Below are 20,721 nucleotides of genomic sequence, written 5' to 3'. Positions count from 1 at the left end.
GATCCCTCTGATTCTCTTCCTCTTCATTTAGTGAAGCCAATGACTTGGTGTGTCGTGTGTGTGTTAAAGCGCCCTGACCTTTTCCTCATCGTAAATCACACACTACTGGTTCTGCTGCCAGAATCGTGTTTAACCCAATTTGTCACTGAGGACGGGGCACCCCTTCCACACTGCACACTCACACACACACACACACAGGCACTGGGAGCACAGGATTAGTGGGCGGATCAAAGTGTACCATCAAGCGCTCCGCTCGCCCTCTAATCATGAAAGTCAGTAGCTTCTGGAGCTGATAAGTCATGGCTGGTGGTGGGTGAAGTAAAAACTAGGCTGCGGCTCCACTTCACATTTCCCTTTTTTTGCGAAATGTGAAACGCTTGCTTCTGGGAAGTGCAAGGTGACACGCGGAGACCAATCTCAACGTCCACACGCTCGTCATAAAACACGCTTGGCGAGCGTCGGAAAGGAAGCGCGTCAGCGGGGAAACAAAGGCCGGCTACTTCTGAGCTCGGCGCATTTGTTTAAGACTGAGAAGTCTGCACACCGGAGCACAAAAAGGCTCACAACATGACAGGCTGTGGAGATCCAGAGTCAGTTTTGGCGGAGGCAACAGACGTCCCTCATTTGCACATTACTGTGACAGAAAGGGGTCGCGGAAGGTGTGCCAAGTATACGAGAGAAATGTGTTGTCACAGGGCAATCACTCCAGAGTGACGTCTGTTTCAGGCCACACTGGCACAACACTGGCAGCAACCGAGCGCATGCAGGGAAGCCATCCACGTGACTCATCCGCAGAACTCTGGCCATATACTTAATGGGGAGGGGGGGGGATCAGCGGCGCTCCAGTCTAGACTTCAGCACAGATGAGCGTCAGCGGGAAAGCTCGCCGCGGCGCGCTTTCACTCCACTTTTGCTCCGCTGTGGTCTCGTAAACTCCCTGAGGCACTTCCTCATTTTGGCTCCGGGGGGAACAGGAGTGAGCCGAGTGAGGAGGGCATCTGACGAGCCAAACCTCTAAGCCATACCAACGAGTTGTAGATCTCTGCGATTCGTCTTTCAATTTAACTTTAATCCGGGAACGGGTTTGCGTCTGGAAGTGTCCCTGCCGGCGCTGCACTGCAGTTGGAAGCTGAAATGAACACAAACTAAACTAATACAAAAACAATCAAATAAAAGACGCGAGTGGTCTTTACGTTTTGATTTCGGTTCCCGCTGTGTGGGACACAGGGGGGGGGGGTCAAGTTTTAAAACTTGCGTAAAAACTTTGAAGAGGTCCGCGCTAATGAGCTGCCACGCCCACCGACGCCATCAAGCTCAGCTAAACTCAAAGGAACGCAATTGAAATTACTCACTTTCATTTGCCATTTAATACCATTTATTATCATTATTTATTCATTATGATTCGCAGCAGTGGTAGTAGTAGTATTTATGAACTCTTCCTGTAAGAGAGGACCGAGTGTGCACAAGTAACATGTTTGCAGTGGAATGCAAAGGAGGAAGTTGCAGGTGCTTTTCCTTACACCGGCCTGTTTTGATGTCCCCATGAAAACCGTGACAAATCAGATTACATCTGATGCACGAGCGTACGGTTCTAGATACAGGAACCAACTACCTGTCCTGGCAAGCACCACTCACGTGCGGGTGCGGGGGGGTTTCAGGAAGCCCTGTGCCTCCACACATGTCAAATCCGCATGGCTGCAGAATAGTAACACTGGGTGCACACAACACAACCACTACACTATTGTTATACTACCAAGAAGTATTGTTGTTGTTGTTGTTGTTGTTGTTGTTGTTATTTGTACAGGGGGTTCAACGTAAACAAGCAGGAATTATGTTTTTTCAGCTTTAAAAACAACAACAACAACAACAACAACAGCAACAAGAGCGATGAAGTATGTCAGCGAGTAAGAGGCAAACGTGTAAATAAAAAAATAAAAAAAATGTCACACAGCATTGCGTCGTCGTAGCAGCAGCAGCAGCAGCAGTGTAAATCCGTGTCAACTGACCTGTGACATCTGGGGTCGGAAATTGATCTCCTTGAGGTCCACTGATCCCGGCGAGAGGTTGTGCAACATCTGGCACAGTAGCACCCCGTCTCGCAGGGCCTGTGCCAAGTCGAAGACGACCGCCGAGGGCCACACCACCCGGTGGTTGGGGGGCAAGACCTTGCAGTCTATCAACCACCGCCCGCATTGTCTCCACTCCTCCATGTCGGTTCCGGCGAGGCTCCTCACACACGAAAAGCAAAGTCACCCCGAGTTGTTGCTGAAGCTGTTTGTTTTTTGTTGTTTTTTTTTTTTTTTTTTTTTTGGGGGGGGGGGGCAAAGTGGAAGAAAGCGAGACCAGGAACTACGCCTCGACTTGGCGTTTAGTAATCATTCACTAGAGAGAGAGAGAGAGTGAGAGAGAGAGAGACTTCTCCACGGGTGCACTGGACCTAGCTATGCCGCCGCGCTATATGTCCATCCCAGCCAGACACATGTCAGCGCCGCCGCCGCCGCCACAGTATGGAAACGGTGAGGGCTCCAGAGAGACCGCAACAACAACAACAACACGGCGTCGAAGCGAAGGGGGGGGCGGGGGTGGGGGGGTGAGAGGGGCGGGGGGGTGGGGGGGAACGGAGCTACGGGAATTTTCTTCTCTTCATACTTGAAAAAAGTTTCCTTCCCATATCCAGGTGGGGCGATGGCGCGGAGGGGGTCGGGGTCGGGGGCGGGCTGCGGCTCTCGCAGCCGCGGATCATCAAACAGCTGGACGCGGCGGTTCGGTCATCGAGTCGAGTCGCCTCGCGTCCTCACATTTTCAGTGAGCCCTGCTGCACCGCCTCGGTGATGCAAAAACAAAACAGCGTTTCCGAGTCCCCGTCTCCGGTTGGTTGGGTGGTTGAATGCGTGTGGCGAAAAGCCCGGAATCACGTTTTTGCATTCAACGCTGACCGAGAAGTTGGGCGTCAAAAAAAAAAAAAAAAAAAAAAATCGGAACTTGCCGTGAATTCCAGCGAAAAATTAACAAAAGATAACACACCAAAAGTGTTTCCCTCCCTCGCCTTTGGCGTCGGACAGTCCTCTTTCTCAACAATACAATCCAAAAGCAGCGCTCCCCCCGGCAGCGGAAACGTGTCCAGTGAAGAGAAGAAAACAGGGTAAAATATCCATTAAATGTTACTTTTCTTTGAGGCGCTACCACGCACACGCGGCTCTCCTCGTCCACGGCGGCGCTCGCTGCCTTCCCACTGATTTGTTCCTCCCTTCCGTTCGCGTCCCCCTCCTCTCGCCTCTGCCTCTCTCTCCCTCTCTCTCTCTCCCTCTCGTGTGTGTGTGTAACCCTCCTCGCTTCCTATTCGGACGGAGATGTTCACCGAGCGGACGCGGCTCCGAGTCTGACCCCAGCGATTCAGCGGCGAACACATCCGCTCTCCTCCTCTCGCTCCCCTCGCCGGCCTCGGCTCGCGCCAGGTGAGCTCACCGCGAGGCAAACGTTTGGCGCCAGAATACGCGTCGCGTGGAAACACTTTACGAAAGTGGCTTCGTAATCGTAAAAATGCGAGTTTTCCAAGGGGATTTTTCTCTCCCCTTATTGTAAACTCGGAGTGTTGTCTGCGCCCTCTAAAGCGTATAGAGGGTACTGCAGAAGGGGTGTTCTACACTAGAACAATATTAGTACATTTTATTAGTCCTTTCCCATCTGCTTAGCTTGAACATCAACATCCCCTTTGTTTTTTAGGGACTGAGCCCGCATTTTATCTTATTTAGGATTAGTATAGTAAAGCATAGCAAAGCATACATTGGATTGGTAACACATCTCATTACTCTGTGTGATAGGAACACTTTTTTTCTCTGATTCTGTCAATAATAATTGATAACCGTCTGGACTTGTAATAAAATGATGACTTTCAGAGGTACAAACAAAAGGTTTTCAAGAGAAAAAGCACATTTGAACACAGCAGTACAGTACATGTTAGGGTTTATTTAGATTTACATTTTTGGTCTTGCAATCAGGTCAAAAACACATAAACAAGTAAAATTGGTTTAGCATAAGATATTTGTCACCGCCCTAAAAACAAACAAAAGTTGAACTTGAACATGGAGCATACAAATTCAGCTAAATCAATCCCTTTTTAAAATGATGTAAGTAAAATTAAAATGACATTATGCAAAATAGTTCACGCTCATATATCCACTCTTCTTCTTCTTCTTCTTCTTCTTCTTCTTCTTCCCTTTTCACAATCCATTTCCTCCTTATCGGAATACTGGGCATCAGCCCTGACTAATAAAATATTCACCCTCAGTCGATTAATCACTCAATTGTCAGTGACATCAATATGTCGCCTGTTTCGAGACAAATCTCTATTTGTCATGACTCATTACTTTCAGAGCTTAATTGTCATTGTCCCTTCTCACCTCTACTATCTCCACAGGGGTGATACATTTGGCTAATTTATCTCTTGACAGTGAATACTGCTGACTGAAACTGTTGGAAGTGATTTTTTTTGTGTTTTTTTTTTACATTTCAAATCTTAAATGTTGCTCAACAATCATCCAATAAAAAAAGTTTTTGTTTTGTTTTTTTTTGCACCACTGGAATAATATTATGTCAGGCCTGGAATCTTTATTGAAAAAAAACTCACATTTTTGCCAGAACCTGACAAGACTTTATTTAATGTGCGATGTGCAAAATGCCATGAGAACACTCAAAACTTTTCAGGTCTTTTAGAGAGGCGCATCATCTCTACATTGCTTACAAATCTTTCAGCAGCTTGTGTGTTGCCATGTTTGCAGCCAAACCATATTCATCAGAAAGACTGACCTCGGTGTTTAGCGATTGAATGTGTGTGGTGGCAATAGATTCAAGACAATTTAGCTATTAAAAATGCTAAATAAATACTTAATTTGTAGGTGTAGTATGGTCAAAGGGCGAGATGCAGCAATATGGTCTGCCAAAGTAGATTTCCACTAACATCAAAACATTTTACCTCAGTGCTCCTGCTGGCAAATTATTTTAGGACTTATTTCTCCATTGCCAGCACATCAGTAACTCATTTATTCTTGTTGCAGCAAAACAAGGGACAATCTTGTTGGATATAAAACAACAGGGGTACTCAATGATAGAGACAGAGAAACAGACAGCGGAAACATGGCTGTGACTCAACTGATTCGGTGTGTTTTTAATTATAGTTGTAAGTGATTACCATTTGCGAATTTGTCTCCGTAAAATTGTGAGTCACGTACTGGTTTACGTGGTTTGAAAAGCGTCTTTTTTTTTCACCGAAGTTCTAGCCCGATTGTATAGTGTATAGATCAGCATATTTGCAGTTCAGGCCTGTAGTATATGTCACATTATCATAAATCATTACGTAGGGAGAGGTCCATACACTGGCAGTTCATTTCACCGTATCTAAAATGACAGCAGCACTAGACATTCATTATATCCTGCAGTTTTTGGTGATTGCTGCTGAGGAGATGATGGGTAAATGGAGACGGGAGATCCATTAATCAAAGCAAGCACACGTGGTGCCGGGGGAGTCGTACGTGTGTGGCCTTTTTAGCGTCGCTTTTCATGCCTTTCTAAGTAATGGCCAGAGGTGGCATAAATGACCGGTTGTCACTGGGGTTGCGGCATTGATCAATCACGCATCCCCCCCAGAGGTTGTTGGTTACTGGCAAGTTGGCATGTTCGATGTGGTATGGTGAGAATGCAGGCCACCAAAAGAATGTTTCCCAGCAACGCGCACCCAGCGTGCAGCTGGGCTGGCAGGGTTTTGTGTGGGTGATGAACTGGTTGGACTCTAGAACGGCCTAATTTGTGTCCATGTTAAAGCTTGGCCTCCGACCCACATATTGAGATTTCCTCTGTTTTTGTCGTCGTCGTCGTCGTTTCTCATCCTGGACTCCAGTGAAGTGCCCTTGCTGGAGGTATGAACTAAGAACTCTATTGATCCCCCGTTAGCCCGATGTTGACAGGCAGCGGCAAGAAATGTCCAAGCTTAGCTTCCTGCTTTGTTGTTCCTTCCACATGTTTGAAAGGATACATAGAGAACATGGTGCCCGTGATACTTGAGGTGAATGGCAACTGGATACACTAAGTCAGTTGGATGGGGTGTTAAAATCCTCTTCTTGTTGCTTTTGGGGTGATGGTGGGTGTGAGTGTGCTGTAATATATGCATGTTGCCTGCCATAGATTATCCCATTCCCTATGCTACTCTTGCGTTGATGCGGGAAAATGAGCATTTTTTTTCAAGGTAAATCTCCTTTCCTATCAATAGGATTCTCCCTTTAATACTCCCTCCCTTTAATAAAGCTGCATTTCTCTTGCTAAGGTGTAGTCAAGGAGCTTTTGAGGAGCGTAACATCTGTTGGATACAACGACAAACCAGCGCACTAAGCTGAGAGTGGGCCACTGTCGCCACCTCTTGCTCGTTTCGTGAACTGCAAGTAGTGCACAGCCTCGCGCTTCCTGCCAAAAAAAAAAAACTCCCCCAAAATCTTCCATCTGCTTGTGAATCAGCAATGCCTTATAAACACGGTGCCACACTGACTTCTCAATCTCCAGCATTTGCAGGCCCGTGCTGAAAGAGATCCAGCAGAGCGTGAAGCTGGTGGAGGCAGCAGCTGCTTGAGCGGGTCAGCTTTGAACGTGTGCCAGTTTCCGCTGTGCACTCGGCAGGCCTGTTCTGAATGTGTCGTCCATGTCTGGAGCGAGAGGTGCTTTCAAACAAAAGAAATGAATGTGTTAAAATATAGTTGTTTGTTTTAACGCCCCAGATTTTCTTTTTAAATTAGTTTTAAGATTAGTTGGGAATATCAAATTAAATGTTTTTTTTGTTTGTTTTTTTTTGCTTGTCATTTTTATTTAATTGGAGAACAGTATTATTGTTTTGTTTTTTTTTTGTTTTTAACTCAACAGACACCATTTGAACAGGATGATTGGGTTGGAAATTCACAAATCTGGTGGCTTAAAAGGCTTGGCCCTGGCCTTATTTACTAATTATAATTAGAAAGTATATATGATTATGTTTTCAGAGGCTCACTAAGATGTCCAATGAAATTAAGAGAGATTCAAACGCTCTTTGAATCTCAGCTTACACTCGGCTGGCTGCTGTTTTATGCAAGATCTCACAGAAAAGGCCTATTCTGCAATTAAACAGCACAATAGCAAAAAAAAAAAAAAAAAAAAAAAAAAGAAATTACAAAAGTGACAGTGACAGGATATTAACTGGAACCAGGACGTAATGAAATTTGCCCCAGTCACAGCAGTGAGCCATCTATCCATGCTGAGAATTTATGGCGTCTGATAAGAAAGAGCGGTGGCGGATATTGCAGTTAATAAAGAGACAGAGGCAGAGATGCTGCTTTGAATACAAAGAGAGAGTTTATTGTGCTTTATAGCTCTATACAGAACAAAAACATTAAAAAAAAAAAGTGTTGCATGGTTTCATACAACTCGTTTTTCATGCGCAGATAAGAGGTGTGACGTATGCTGCTCTCTGAAATCAGAGCGCTCGCTGCCGCAATCTGAAGGAATACCGCTGGTGCTTTTGAGAGGAGGCCGCTTGATTGCCCTTTTTTTCAGGATTTATGTCAGAAAGAAGGAAGACGCCCTCGCGGCTCGGCGCTCACTTTGAAATCACCTGAGCCTCGAATGTAAACAGGACTTGACGTATTGCTCCATCTTGCGCAGGGTGGACGGCTTCAGGATCGCAAAGTCGATCTCGAGCTCGTCGGGGTCGGCGGCGCACACGGAGGGCTCCAACTTGTGAAGGATGTTCACCAGGTGGCCCAGTTTCTTGCCCGGCAACCTGTTGATGTCCAGGCTGAGCTGGTGCTTCTCTTCGACGGTCATCTGCAGGGATTCTTCGTCGGGGCTGGAGTCTCTGCTCGGCTTCGCCTGCGGCCTGGAAGTCCAGACGAGAGCAGTCGAGGTCAGTGATATGGGAATCGCGCACGTCTTTTTTTCTCTCTCTCTCTCTCTCTCTCTCTTTCTTTGTGTGCAAAGTAACCCACCCGCTGGGAATCATGCCGTGTTGGTTCTGCCTGTTGTCGTCTTTCTCGTCCAGGGGTGTTCTCTTCTTTGATCCGGTTCCGGGAAGTTGAGAGAGGACAGCAAGCTCCTCACAGTTGACAGCAAACTGATGCTGGGTGAGGTATCAGCAGAAATGGGCAAATGTGAAACTGAGGTTTTATAAGCCCCATAAAGATAGGATTGCAAAAATATTATGATGATGATGATGATGTCGATTTTGTCATTACTGAGTTTTTTCATAAACCGCTAAAAGTGGTCTCATTTAGTCAGTCCATGACCTACCATATAGCACTTTATGGTGTTTTTTGTTGGCATATGCCTCTAAGTCTTTATCGGTGGGGCGGGGCGGGGCGGTGTCGGTTGGGGTCGGTTGGGCATCCATCCTTCAGCACAGTACAGGACAACTGGCCCTACTGTGAGTACAACCTGATTGACCTGGTAGATGAAGGTGGTGCATGCATGGCTGCCCAGGAGTCACTTACAGGTTGGGGTTATGAAATATTTCAGCATAAAACAAAAAAACAAAAAACAAAAAAAGAGAGACTACTCCAAAAAAAACTGAAAATTAATGACTTCAAAAACCAGATGTACTGAAAAAAAAATCTAGAAAAAAAAACGAACTCTTCCTTATGGAGAATGTAACACAAGTTACAAATTATGGACACAGCGTAACTGGGAAAAAAAAAAAACGCCTTTACTTTGTAATAATGGAAGTCTTTTTCCAATCAGACCAGAACATAAGAGTCAGGTCCATAAATATTGGGGCATCAACACAATTCCCATCTTTTGGGCTCTAAACGCCACCACAATGGATTAGAAATGAAACGACCAAGTGCTTTAACTGCAGAGTTTCAGCTTTAATGTGTGTATGTGCCTCCCACTTTTTAATTGACCAAAAGTAATGGGACAAATTAACAATCATAAATTAAACTTTCACTTTTTAAGACTTAGTTGCAAATCCTTTGCAGTCAATTGCAGCCTGAAGTCTGGAAGGCATAGACATCACCAGACGCTGGGTTTCATCCCTGCTGATGCTCTGCCAGGCCTCTGCTGCAACTGTCTCCACTTCCTGTTTGTTCTTGGGGCATTTTCCCTTCACTTTTGTCTTCAGCAAGTGAAATGCATGCCCAATCGTATTCAGGTCAGGTGATTGACTTGGCCATTGCGTAACATTCCACTTCTTTGCCTTAAGAAACTCTTTGGTTGCTTTCGCAGTGTGCTCTGGGTCATTGTCCACCTGCACTGTGAAGCGCCGTGCAATGAGTTCTGAAGCATTTGGCTGAATATGAGCAGATAATATTGCCCCAAACACTTCAGAATTCTCTATTCACCTGATTTGGATGTAAATACCCTCAAATTAAAGCTGGAAGTCTGCAGTTAAAGCACATCTCGTTTGTTTCATTTCAAATCCATTGTGGTGGTGTTTAGAGACAAAAAGATCAGAACTGTGTCAATGTCCCAATATTTATGGACCTGACTGTATTTTAAGTGAACAGAAGAACAATCTAAATTCAGATTACATTCATCACTTAAAGATTACATTTAATGAATCAGGGCTTGCTGTGATCCCATTGAGGTGACAGTTTGACCTAAATTGTGTTGTGAGACTTTGGTTATGTCCATTTTCAACAAATTGATGTGTGTTCAAACAAAGAAACAAACACCTGTTCGTCCAACTCATCCAGTTGCACAGCAAGCTCCTCCGCCTTGTGCGACTGGTCTGGGCTGAAGGCTCTGTTGCTGCTCTCCCCGCCAGCGCTCTCGCTCGGCACGATGCTCCCCGAGTCCTCGGGCATCTTTGCAAACCACATCTCAAACACCCCCTGGAGCTTTCTGGCCTGTGCAACCACCTCCAGGTGAGGAGGGCTGCATCTGTAGCAGTTAGAAAAAATCAACCGGACGTCTGCAGCGAAGCTTTGTGCGTCCTGATACTCGGCACCGTCCATCTTTTTCTGGAAAGGGGGGGGAAAAAGGACGTAGAAGATGTATTAATGCAAAAGCTACAGCAATGCAACCACTAGAAAAAATAGCGACAACAAGGAAAAAAAAAAAAAAAACGGCCGGCCAAATGTCGTGTTTCCTGATGCAGTTTCTACTTTGATGGTGCTGAGATCCATGAAGTTCCTGATGCCGTCGTGGTGGTCGCGCAGCCGCAGGGCTTCGGCGTCCGTGAGACTGTAGAAGGGCCTGGCGGAGGACGCGTGCTTCTTGGACAGCATTTCCTCCAAGATGCTGCCGCAGTACTCGAGCTGCGCGCTGCGTCGGCCCCGTGTGTTCTCGCGTTGAGGGCTCCGCCTCCCAAAACGTTGGTTCCTCGATGGGCCGACGCCCCGCAGGCTCCACGCGGGTCCTGATGAGTCACTCGAGTCCCTCGTGGGGCTTCTCTTTCGCTTCAGTCCCACCGGTGCCTTAACACGCACGCACACAGACAAACTCTGAAGTCCTCTGTGATCTCCGCATGATCTAGTTTTGAGCCAGTGACACGAACGGTGACTCACCTTTGGGATGTTTTGCGACGACTCTTCTGCAACGACGGCCGCGCTGGAGGGCTGCTGGCCGAGGCTGGGCTGAGCTGTGGGCTGAGCTGAACACGCGCTCGCAGCTTTGTTCTTCCGGCCTGCGCGCGCCACATAAGAACAAAAGACACACTACAGTCACAACAATCATATTTTCACAAAACATTGTTCTTGTTTTTTTACATGGTTTTTAAACTTGGGTTTGTTGATTTCCTTCTGTTTTTTTTTCTGTTTGTTTTTGAAATAAATGCAGAGTTTTGTTTTCTGAAAAGAACATTTTAAATAAACCCCAGGGATGTTGAAGGAAATGATGAGTTAATCATTTCCTGATTTAACAATTCAGTAAATCACTGCCAGGCTGAAAATAATGTTTAATTAGGCTGAAACCTAGATCCTTAATGCCAGATACCCGCGTTTGGAAGGGGACTAAAACAATAGCGTAGTCTCAGAGGTGAAGTAAGAACCTGTCGAGAACTGTTGGTGGGATGTTCTACAGTCTACTGGCTGGCTTAATATGTCACGCTTTTCATGGGTGAGTGGCTGACTTAAAAACATGGATGTATGATAAAACATGGATGTATGATAAGACCAATATGGCGGCATGCCAATTTTTTTTTTTTTTTTTTTTTTTTTTACAGTGGCCACTTGAGGTACTGCAGCCAAAAATCCCACACGGATCAAATAGCATTCTTGCCATAGATTGCAATCCAAAAACAAAGGACCAAAAAGCATTTCCCAACAGAGTGAAACACAAAAATAAATGCTTGCAGAGCAACTGAAAGGTAACCCTTTGACTGATTGGTAACACACAGAACGCGACAAAAAAGACAAAAAAAGATTGTTACGGATATACGAAGACAAAAGTTCACGTTAAACGGAGAGTCTAGGAAGGTGAGCCATTCAAAGAGACAGATGGTCGTGACAATATGTGGGCACTGACATGGCAGAGTCATTGGTCCTCCCTCAGGCATCTCACAGGGTCGATTTCCAAAGATGTCTAGTACAGAAAACGCTTTCTGACCATTGGAGCAAGCCAAAGAAGAACTAAAAGAATACATATATAAACTGAGAGTTCATTGATGTGCTTTAGTGTCACTGCACAGGATCTTTAATGTCCTTGGAATTTGAAAAATCTAAATTCTGAACTGGGAACAATATGAAAAAAGTGCCATTAAAGCCAAGAGAAAGATCTTCCCGGCCTACGCGTAGCGTCGCGCATCGTTACCTGGGGCGGTGCTCGTTTCGCCCCTCCCTGTCGCCACGTCAGCAGAAATCTCCTCTTCCTTCGGCACCATCGCGGCAACCTTCTGCAAGAAGACCTTCTCCAAGGCGAGGGCCATCAGCACGATGTCGTCTGTGGGCTGACGCACAAGAGGGAAGCCGTGTGAGAGGTCAGCCGCACTGGGGGGCGGGGCGGCGACACGCGCACGTTCCAGCGGCTCCTCACCCGGTTGTAGATGTAGCAGTTGGTGAACATTGTGTTGAAGTCCTGCAGACACTCGGTGGCGCTCCAGTAGTAGTTGTTCTCCAGCCGCTTCTTGATGGTCCCCAAGTCCATCGGCGACGTTATGATGTCGTAGTAATCCTGATTCAGGAACACATTCACCACATCAGTCTGGAGCAGCCCGTTTATTCTGATACCTTTGCACCTTTGTATACACATTATACATTTTTGCACCTTATAATGCACAACATATGTAGTCATTTACATTATCGCTAAAGTAGCATCAGATAGATGTTGAGCGCTGTCTTTTTCTATTCTAGCTTTAAAATCACATTTCCTTTTCAAACTGGAATTCCAGTTCAAAACGCTTGCAGATATCCTCTTGTTAAAATTTGGAATTAGATCGATATGATTTTGTATCTTATGTTTTGTGTTCACGTTCAAGCTAAATAAACTACCGTCATCTTAAACCAAAGTGTTTTATATGAAACTTTCCACGGTCTTGATGCAGTTAAAAACAGGTCAGTTTGGGACTACTCTGACAGAGCTAAAATTTAAGAAGCGGGTTGACTACAAAGGCACTAAAGGCAGCGACAGAAACTGTGTTTTCTTAAACACAGTTTAAGTGGTATGTCAGGCTCACCAAAGATTCCACAGTGGGAAGAACTGACGTTTGGCATGTACGACACGTACATCTGTTCGCAATTTCCAAATCACATCACATTCTTGTAAAACAAGCTCACGTAGTACAGTCGACAGTAGTGAGCATATAAATACACGGACCACAATATAAAAATAAATGCCTGTAAAACGGTTTGTTGTATGAGATAGTTTTTCAGCCATGGACTTTTAATTGTGAATAATTTCTGAAGATCAGAAGATTCCCACGGAAAAAAACAAAAACAAAACATCATTATGTTTGTGTTCCAACATCACGTGCTGTACCTCGGCACGTTCTGATCAGCCGATGCGTTCTGATGCATCACTAGAGATCGTAGTGGGGAGTCACATAGGTGCACATGCTCTACGGGCCACATGATGCTGAAGTAAACCCGGAAATTTAGAATTTGTTTTTTTTTTGAGTTTCAAACAGGTTGAGGTAAGTAAGATATGCAGCATCTCAAATCTACTCACATCCAGCTGCAGTTGAACCGCGTCGACAGGTTTGTGGAAAGGCCAGGCGAACTGGTGCTTCCACAGGGATTTCAGGATGACGTTCTGCATGAACTGCAGTTGGTTGGTCTTCCGGCCTTGCTGGTTTGGGTTCGTCACCGCCGGGGGCGTGGGATTCCGGAGCCGCGGAGAGTGCGACTCGGCGTCCGCGGACATGATGGCGGCAGGCTCTGGACGCAGCAGACCTCCCGACAAATGTACACTGGCCGGTTTCTCCTGCCAGTTCAGCAGCTGGTCAGAGGTCGAAGCGACGCCACTTCACTCCATTGCCTGTCAGGAAGGTGGATAAATGAGACTGTAACCACGCCGGGAGATCAATGGTTATTTTTTTTGTAGTTGATCAATCGATCAGGTTTTTGTTTTTGTTTTGTTTTGTTTTGTTTGTTTTCAGTTTGATTTAATGATTATTTGAATATAGGGTTGCCAACATTCAGGACGCGCCACCCCTCATCCTTACGTGACTGACAGCGGATAAGGGGGTTACCTTTTCAGGTACAGCGAGAACCCAAGCTTGTTGCAGAGAGCTCTGGTTTCATCTCCACTTACAGGCAAGTGAAAGTTCTCAAGGAGCCACAACTCACCTAGAGTGACGATGCAGCAGCTGTCTAACTCATATGCAGCCGGGAGGTGCAAAAGATAAAGAAGACACAGAAGCTGTGTGGGCTCACTAGGGAGGATGCTGCTCCTTGACCTCGGCGTCAAGCTGTGCTATGTCCTTTGTCTGTGAAGGTTCGCCTTTCATCCGAAAGGCTTATTCAGTTTTGGGAGAACTGAGAAGCAAAACGTCTTCGTCTGCGTCCTTTGTTTACTATTGCATTAACATATCAAAACTTTATAAAGTTTTAATTTTTCACGAACCCATCTCCCGACGGTCTAAACCAAGCTCCGGTTCCCTCTTATAAGGTAAACAATCCAACTCGGAAGAGCTGAATGTCCGACATTATCGCTCGATATTAACATTATTATGTAGTTTACGCACGCATCGTCACCTGTTTCTTCTCCGGTAATGAAAATTCGATAACATGATGTCCGGAATTCGGTAGATGTGCTGGAATAAATGTTCTTGAAGCCCCAAAAAGCTTACCGGCGCACGATTGATGACCTCATCAAACCGCGCCGTGAGACAAAAACAACAGCAGTGAGGCTAGCTTCGGCTAACAAGCTTGCCCCCGTTGCAACACAAAACATCCGCGGTCTGGAATTATTGAAGTCTCGCCTGCGGATACAAAATTACCAACAAAGATGTGCAGATGTTTCGGTTTTGCCGGGATAGAACAGTCACGATTTTCAGTTGCGTGTCCCATTAAAAGCCTGTCGCGATGCTAAAATACCCCCGTTTCAACCAACCACGAAAAGCGGTAGAGCCAAGAGGCACTTGCTTCTTGCTGGCTCCGTGTACACCAGGCATTACGGTAATCATTTAGCACAATGGGGGAAACTAGATAGAATCGCTTTTCTCTGTACATGGTTTATTTTTGAAACATTCTTCGTTGTCAGTCCATTATTCCATGTCTGCCTGGAAATACACCTCCAGTGGAGCCCCCCCCCCCCCTAAATTTCAGAAAATTCTAATGTAGCATTTCAAAAATAAAGTCCCTCTAAAAATTAAGATTTATCTGTTTAATGTTCTTGATTTCAGATTAAAGTTTCAGGGAAATTCATAATTTTCAGTCCATCATCCCACTTCAGGGTGGTAGCGCACGACCCCAGGAAGCCCCTTGCTGAATTTCAGTTAATTCTAATGTAGCATTTCAAAATAAAGCTCCTGCAAAAATTTAGATTTATCAGATTAATGTTCTTGATTTCAGATTAAAGTTTCAGGGAAATTTCTAATTGCCAGTCCATCATTCCACTTTAGGGTGGAAGTGCACAACCCCAGGAACCTCCCCACTGAATTTCAGATAATTCTGATATAGCATTTCAAAATAAAGCTCCTCCAAAGATTTACATTTTTCTGTTTATTATTCTTGATTTCAGATTAAAATGTTTGGAGTATTCCTAATTGTCAGTCCATCATTCTACTTCAGGGTGATAGTGCACCACCCTCGGAAGGCCCTCACTGAATTTGAGGAAATTATGATGTAACATTTCAAAATAAAGCTCATCCAAAAATGTCACTTGTTGGTTACATCTATATGTACAATCTGAAATAAGGAATATTCAACAAATAAATCTTAATTTTTGGAGGAGCTTTATTTTTGAAATGCTACATCAGAATTATCTGAAATTCAGTGAGGGGCTTCCTGGGGTTGTGCACTATCATCGTGAAGTGGAATGATGGACTGACAATTACAAATTTCCCTGAAACTTTAATCTGAAATCAAGAACATTAAAAATATAGATCTAAATTTTTGGAGGAGCTTTTTTTTTAAATGCTACATCAGAATTATCTGAAATTCAGTGAGCGGGTTCCTGGGGTGGTGCATAACCACCCTGGAGGGGAATGATGGACTGACAATTACGAATTTCCCTGAAACTTTAATCTGAAATCAAGAACATTAAAAATATAGATCTAAATTTTTGGAGGAGCTTTATTTTGAAATTCTAGATCAGAATTATCTGAAATTCAGTGAGGGGCTTCCTGGTGTGGTGCGCTACCACCCTGAAGTGGGATGATGGACTGCCAATTATGAATTTCCCTGAAACTTAGCTAAGCTATTTAGAGTTTAAAAGACAGTATCAGTTTCCTTTCTTCCTTCCATTTTACTTCGAGCCCTGATACTGGTACTGTTGTTTGTATACTTCATATACATTTGTACGTGACAGGTGAAATGCTGTTTGCAGTTTGTGAATAAGTCAGATTTGTCCTAGGGTGATCTCACGATGAGCATGAAGGATCCAAACTGCTGTTTGAGACAAAATGTATAAATGAATAAATAAATGCCACTTTTCCATAATCCTCATTTTGTACAGACAATGTTAATGTGTGTATTGTAACACTTATCTCAATATAGTGGGTCATATTTGAAATGAATAAAAAGACATTTTCGCATTCTGATTGCGGTGGTTGTTGCCTACCTACTACAGGTGATAGATTGCTGATATTTTGCATTATCGTTAAACTGTGTGCAATTAAAGGTTTCAAATAGTCCCCAAAAATCAATCAAATGACATTTTCTCATTCTGATTGCTGTAGTAGTTGTCAAAGGAAGGCTGGTACTTACTACAGCTGATATTTTCCTCATATTTTGCATTATAGTTTAACAGTATGCTATTGATTGTTTAAAATATTCACCAAAAAGCAATCTAATGACATTTTCTCATTCTGATCGCTGTAGTAGTTGTCAATAGTAGGCTTCTACAAATGTGTGGGTGTTTGAATGAGCTCCGCTTTTGCAACTTTGGAAACAAACGCTACGAACTCGGTAATTTCTCCATGCGTCTACATGAAATGGGCTGGATCGTAAAGACTTAAAGTGGGGGAATGGAATGTTCAAATTGTGAACCATGAATACCCTGTCTACAGGCAGAACATGATCAAAGCAGCATTTTGACGTTAGGAAAGCCCGATTCAACATGTACACAAAGATTCACGTGCTTATACAAATTAATGTATTTCCTTAGTTGCAGTAAGGAGAATTGTGAATGCCTTACCTCACGGCATTAGGAAAAGGCTAGTGAGCAGAGGGCTGAGCTGCAGTTATATGTCTGTTGTTATGGGGCGTTGTCCAATCACAAGCCAGCATTTATGACTGTCATGTTTGAATAGCCATTAGTATGTCCTACATTGCTGCTTTGATCATGTACCTATTGAAAAAAGAACATTAGGCAGTCAGTGTTCTGCGTTGTGGATCTTTCATGCTCAAAGCCGATCCAACGTTCTAACTATATCCATAAATATGAACAATTAACACAATGATTTAGAGGCTGGTAAACATTATTTATTGTCTTACAATTTTTTTCAGTGCATAAAATTGTAAAATTGGAGACATCAGAAAACAAAGTGCAATTGCCTGTGATATATTCATATTCAGACAGTACATTTTTGGATGATACTAAACAACTTGAAATATCTCACTTCTTGTTTGTTGTATCAAATAAATTAGAGCGTATGTAACTTTTATCCACGTGTGAATAAGGGTGTAGGCTTGGCCAGTGAATGAACGGACAGTCTGACTTGGGGGAGGGGTTTCAAACAACTTGAAATATCTCACTTCATGTTTGTTGTATCAAAACAATTAGAGCGTACGCGACATAGAGCTTTGACGAGACGAACGTGCAGGTGTTTGTTGCACATCTATGCGATATTCCTAGCGGGCGCTACGGCCGTCTTAGTGTTTTTTCACATCTCGGCCTGTAGGTGGTGCTCTGGGGGAGCGCTTGCCCTGATTTTTTTAATCACAGGAGGATTCTCGCAGCCTTGACAAGTGATCAAAAGTTGGTGCAAATCAAAGCATTTTAAGGGGGTGAAAATGTCCACATTTCCTCTAGGGGGTGCTATTGAGTGGATTAAAAAAATAATAATCAAGAAATCAAATTTTGGGGCAGGTCTGACCTGCATGCAAAATTTGGTGAGTTTTGTAATATGGGAAAGGGGTGAAAATGGGGTTCAAATTTATTTTTGAAAAAGACCTTTACTTTGAAGGGCCATAAAATGAAAACTAAAGCCTCTATTACAACATTTTTGATGATTGTAGGTCATGAAGGTCTGGACAACATTATACTCCGATTTCCAGTTTGTCGCACCTACGGTTCCTGATCCCTGTGTTTTGAGATTTTTTCAAACAAGTGAAAATATTTCACTTCTGGTTTGTTTGGGTAATTGGTTAGCATTTATGAAAATTAGGTATGATATATATTAGGAACACATGGATCTTTGTCCCATGTATCTACGACCTCCCTAGAGAGCGCTATGGCCATTTCAGTGTTTTGGTCTATGTAGGGGGCGCTATTGAGCAAGTGTGTAAAAATTCATTCAAAAAAAGAAAATTTGCACCGGTTCTGAACTGCACGTAAGATTGTGCGAGGATCCAGGTATGTTAAGGGGGTGAAATTGGGGTTTGAAGCGGCGTAACCGAGAAAAATAATAAACATACGAGGAACAAACGGGTCTTCGCCTTGCGATGACCTGCTCTGCTTCAGAGCAGGTCTATCGCCGGGGCTCAGTCCCGAAATATTAGCAAACTATCAGCTGTAGTAGGTAGCAGCCTACCAATGGCAACTACTACAGCAATCAGAATGAGAAAATGTCTTTTTTATTGATTTATGGTGAATATTTTAACTATTAACCACTATTAACCACCAGTCTGGGGTGTAACCTGTAGACCAGGGGTGGCCATACTTTTTTCACTGAGAGCCACATACATAAAAATATAGGAGGGGCTGGGCCACTTACTAGAAATGAGGTATATAGCCTTAACTTTACTGTATTAAAGTTAGAAAAATGAATTAAAAGTGGTCAAATATGTTATACTGTTGAATATGATTAAAGACAAAACTGCCTTCACCACAGATTTCAATAAATGGATCTTTATTGATTTATTCAGAAAAAGCTTTGGTAGCTCATTCTCAGAACAGCAGCCTCAGAGTTCTTCTTAGACAGAAGATTTACAGTACAGAGAAAAAAACAAGGGAAAAATGGGCCGGGTAAATTTCAAGCTTGTTATTTAAGTTATTGGGCTCAGCAACACAGCTATTAACGTTCGTTTGAAAAGGTTGTCAACATTAACAGACTGAACTGGACTTAATAACAGGAGTGCTGCATTATTCTGCTGAGTATCAGCTGCGCTGAGTGTGTAAACCGGGCCCTCCAGCTGCGGTGCTGATCCGACGCCACTCGTGCCAAAGATCCGGACAAATGTCACTTGATCAAGGAGCAAATCTGCATCAGATGAGATCAGCTGACTTTGCGTGTGCAGTGTGTACGCTGTGCACAGCGGTGTGTATCCTGTGTTAACAAGAAAAACGCATATAAGAATGTGGTGCGCAAAAGCAGGGTAGTGACAGAATTGATGCGCATTATTGATATTTGTCGCGTGTGTACCTGCACATGCATGCTTATTAACACACGGGTGCTGTGGAATATATGTTCTACTCACCTAAAGTGGGAACGGCATTGCACTCAGTGGGAGCAACTCCCCCTGGTGTTAAAACTAAGAAGTGCAATAAACTCAGGCAAAAGTTGAAGTGTGGGTCATATTCTATTCTATTTATAAAATTTCTTGCGGGCCAATTAAAAATGGACTGCGGGCCGCAGTTGGCCCGCGGCCCGTAGTTTGGACACCCCTGCTGTAGACGGTCCCTTACAAGAAGCAGCCAGAACGTAGTTTCGAGTGTTATTTTCTCCCTTTTTCCACACAGATATCGACAGCAAACACTAATTTGGTATATGTTTTTTATTTTTTATTTTGTCAGTACCGTGTCATTAACTGTCCTCCACATACTACACCCGTAATGTAGTCAAATTGTGTTGAAGAAGCCGATTGCGGATTAAGTCAAAACCGAATATCAGGCGAATATCGAACCTCCTGCCAACTTTCCCTCGCTGTGACGGTGACGGGGAGACGGGACGGTGCCGAAAACAAGGAGTTCCGCCTCTACGGCTGTGCAAAACATCTCATGTATAAAAGATAACAGGGCAAGGGAGAGAACAGCCATTCTCTGTTAAACTAGGGACAGGAGAGTTTGGCCCGGTCTCCAATACTGAAACATCTTCTCCTCCTTATTGGCCAAAAAACGAACACACAGAGGCACGACTGAAATCACCCCCTCAACGACAGTGAGATGAAAACAACCTTCTCGTGCATGAAGTCAGGAGCCGAACCAGTCAATTCAGGCTCCGCACAATTACATAAGACAACAAACCTATAGTGACACCCATCTTACGTTACTCGCGCGATGAGAAACACACCGATGACAGGGTCCGACCTGCTTTGCTTCGTTCGCAGTTTGTTTGTTTGTTTGTTTGTTTCGCTTCGCTTAAGGACGCAAACAACGAAACAAACAAACAAACAAACAAACTGCGAACGAAGCAAAGCAACAGCGGTACAACAACAAGTGATCTTAAAATCTTCCAGAGCTGTTCCAAAACAGTCAGGAACCGAAACCGAGTCAACGTTAGATGTTCAAGCAAGTGTGTCGCTAGCCGAGATCCGTCACCTGTTGCGAGCCTTTCTCCACAAGGAATATTGGATTACCATTGGATCTGCCTGCGTCAATCTGTCAACCAATCCTGCATGTCAAAAACCGTGGTAAAAAAAAAGGAAAAAAAGAAGTAAATACCGCCACCTACCGCTTGGCATTTGTAGATTGTCATGATGTTTGCGTGACACTTCCTGTCGAGTGTCGTGACACTTCCGGTCACCAACACACACACACACACACACACACACACACACACACACACACACACACACACACGCTTTTTGAGATTACACTTTATAATCGTGTATTATTTTTATGCTCCTATTCCATTCTTCTATCGTTGTATTACTTTTTATTATCGATTTGCTAGTACCTCCTGCTATCCCTTCTAAATTCAATGGACAAACTAAGTAGGACCAAATTTTACATCGTGGAGAAAATATGAATACCAATAAGCACACAACGCATACAAAAGGTAATCATCTG

At 44.0% G+C, this 20,721-nt stretch overlaps 2 protein-coding genes across 8 annotated transcripts in view; both read right to left on the bottom strand.

Annotated features, from left to right (window-relative positions):
- vav2 (vav 2 guanine nucleotide exchange factor) overlaps positions 1-2,302 on the bottom strand; it is a 171,825-nt gene extending 169,523 nt beyond the window's left edge. For 3 of the 5 annotated variants that reach the window (XM_076029845.1, XM_076029846.1, XM_076029847.1), the window contains exon 1: positions 2,007-2,302. In XM_076029845.1, the coding sequence (XP_075885960.1) occupies positions 2,007-2,210 (204 nt within the window). In that variant the 5' untranslated portion in view covers positions 2,211-2,302. The remainder of the gene's footprint in view (positions 1-2,006) is intronic. The other 2 variants (XM_076029848.1, XM_076029849.1) reach the window with 1 other exon arrangement.
- A 5,044-nt stretch (positions 2,303-7,346) lies between these two features.
- Positions 7,347-20,346, bottom strand: LOC142890638 (bromodomain-containing protein 3-like). Of its 3 annotated transcripts, none has more exons than XM_076029842.1 (9): positions 20,251-20,346; positions 13,114-13,422; positions 11,983-12,120; positions 11,761-11,896; positions 10,518-10,636; positions 10,116-10,427; positions 9,684-9,971; positions 8,001-8,131; positions 7,347-7,891 (listed from the first exon to the last, which is right to left on the bottom strand). In XM_076029842.1, the coding sequence occupies exons 2-9, from the start codon at positions 13,306-13,308 to the stop codon at positions 7,624-7,626; spliced, it is 1,587 nt and encodes a 528-aa protein (XP_075885957.1). In that variant the 5' UTR covers positions 13,309-13,422; positions 20,251-20,346; the 3' UTR covers positions 7,347-7,623. The 3 variants fall into 3 exon arrangements, with proteins under 3 accessions (XP_075885957.1, XP_075885958.1, XP_075885956.1); XM_076029843.1 differs by lacking the exon at positions 20,251-20,346 and adding an exon at positions 13,734-14,661 and having other exon boundaries at positions 13,114-13,447; XM_076029841.1 differs by lacking the exon at positions 20,251-20,346 and adding an exon at positions 13,734-14,660.
- Positions 20,347-20,721: the final 375 nt, after the last annotated feature.

The sequence above is a fragment of the Nelusetta ayraudi genome, unplaced genomic scaffold, assembly GCF_046127955.1.
Source record: "Nelusetta ayraudi isolate G7.1 ecotype Tasmania unplaced genomic scaffold, CSIRO-AGI_Nayr_v1 ptg000026l, whole genome shotgun sequence".
Lineage (NCBI taxonomy): Eukaryota > Metazoa > Chordata > Actinopteri > Tetraodontiformes > Monacanthidae > Nelusetta > Nelusetta ayraudi.
Note: the sequence above shows the minus strand (reverse complement) of the source record. Positions and strands in the feature narration are given on the sequence as shown.

Coding starts and splice junctions, on each gene's coding strand:
- LOC142890638 (XM_076029842.1), bottom strand. CDS start 13,308: ATGTCCGCGGACGCCGAGTCGCACTCTCCGCGGCTCCGGAATCCCACG. Junction 10,637..11,760: donor CGAAACGAGCACCGCCCCAG/GTAACGATGCGC, acceptor TGGCGCGCGCAG/GCCGGAAGAACAAAGCTGCG. Junction 10,428..10,517: donor CGTCGCAAAACATCCCAAAG/GTGAGTCACCGT, acceptor GTGCGTGTTAAG/GCACCGGTGGGACTGAAGCG.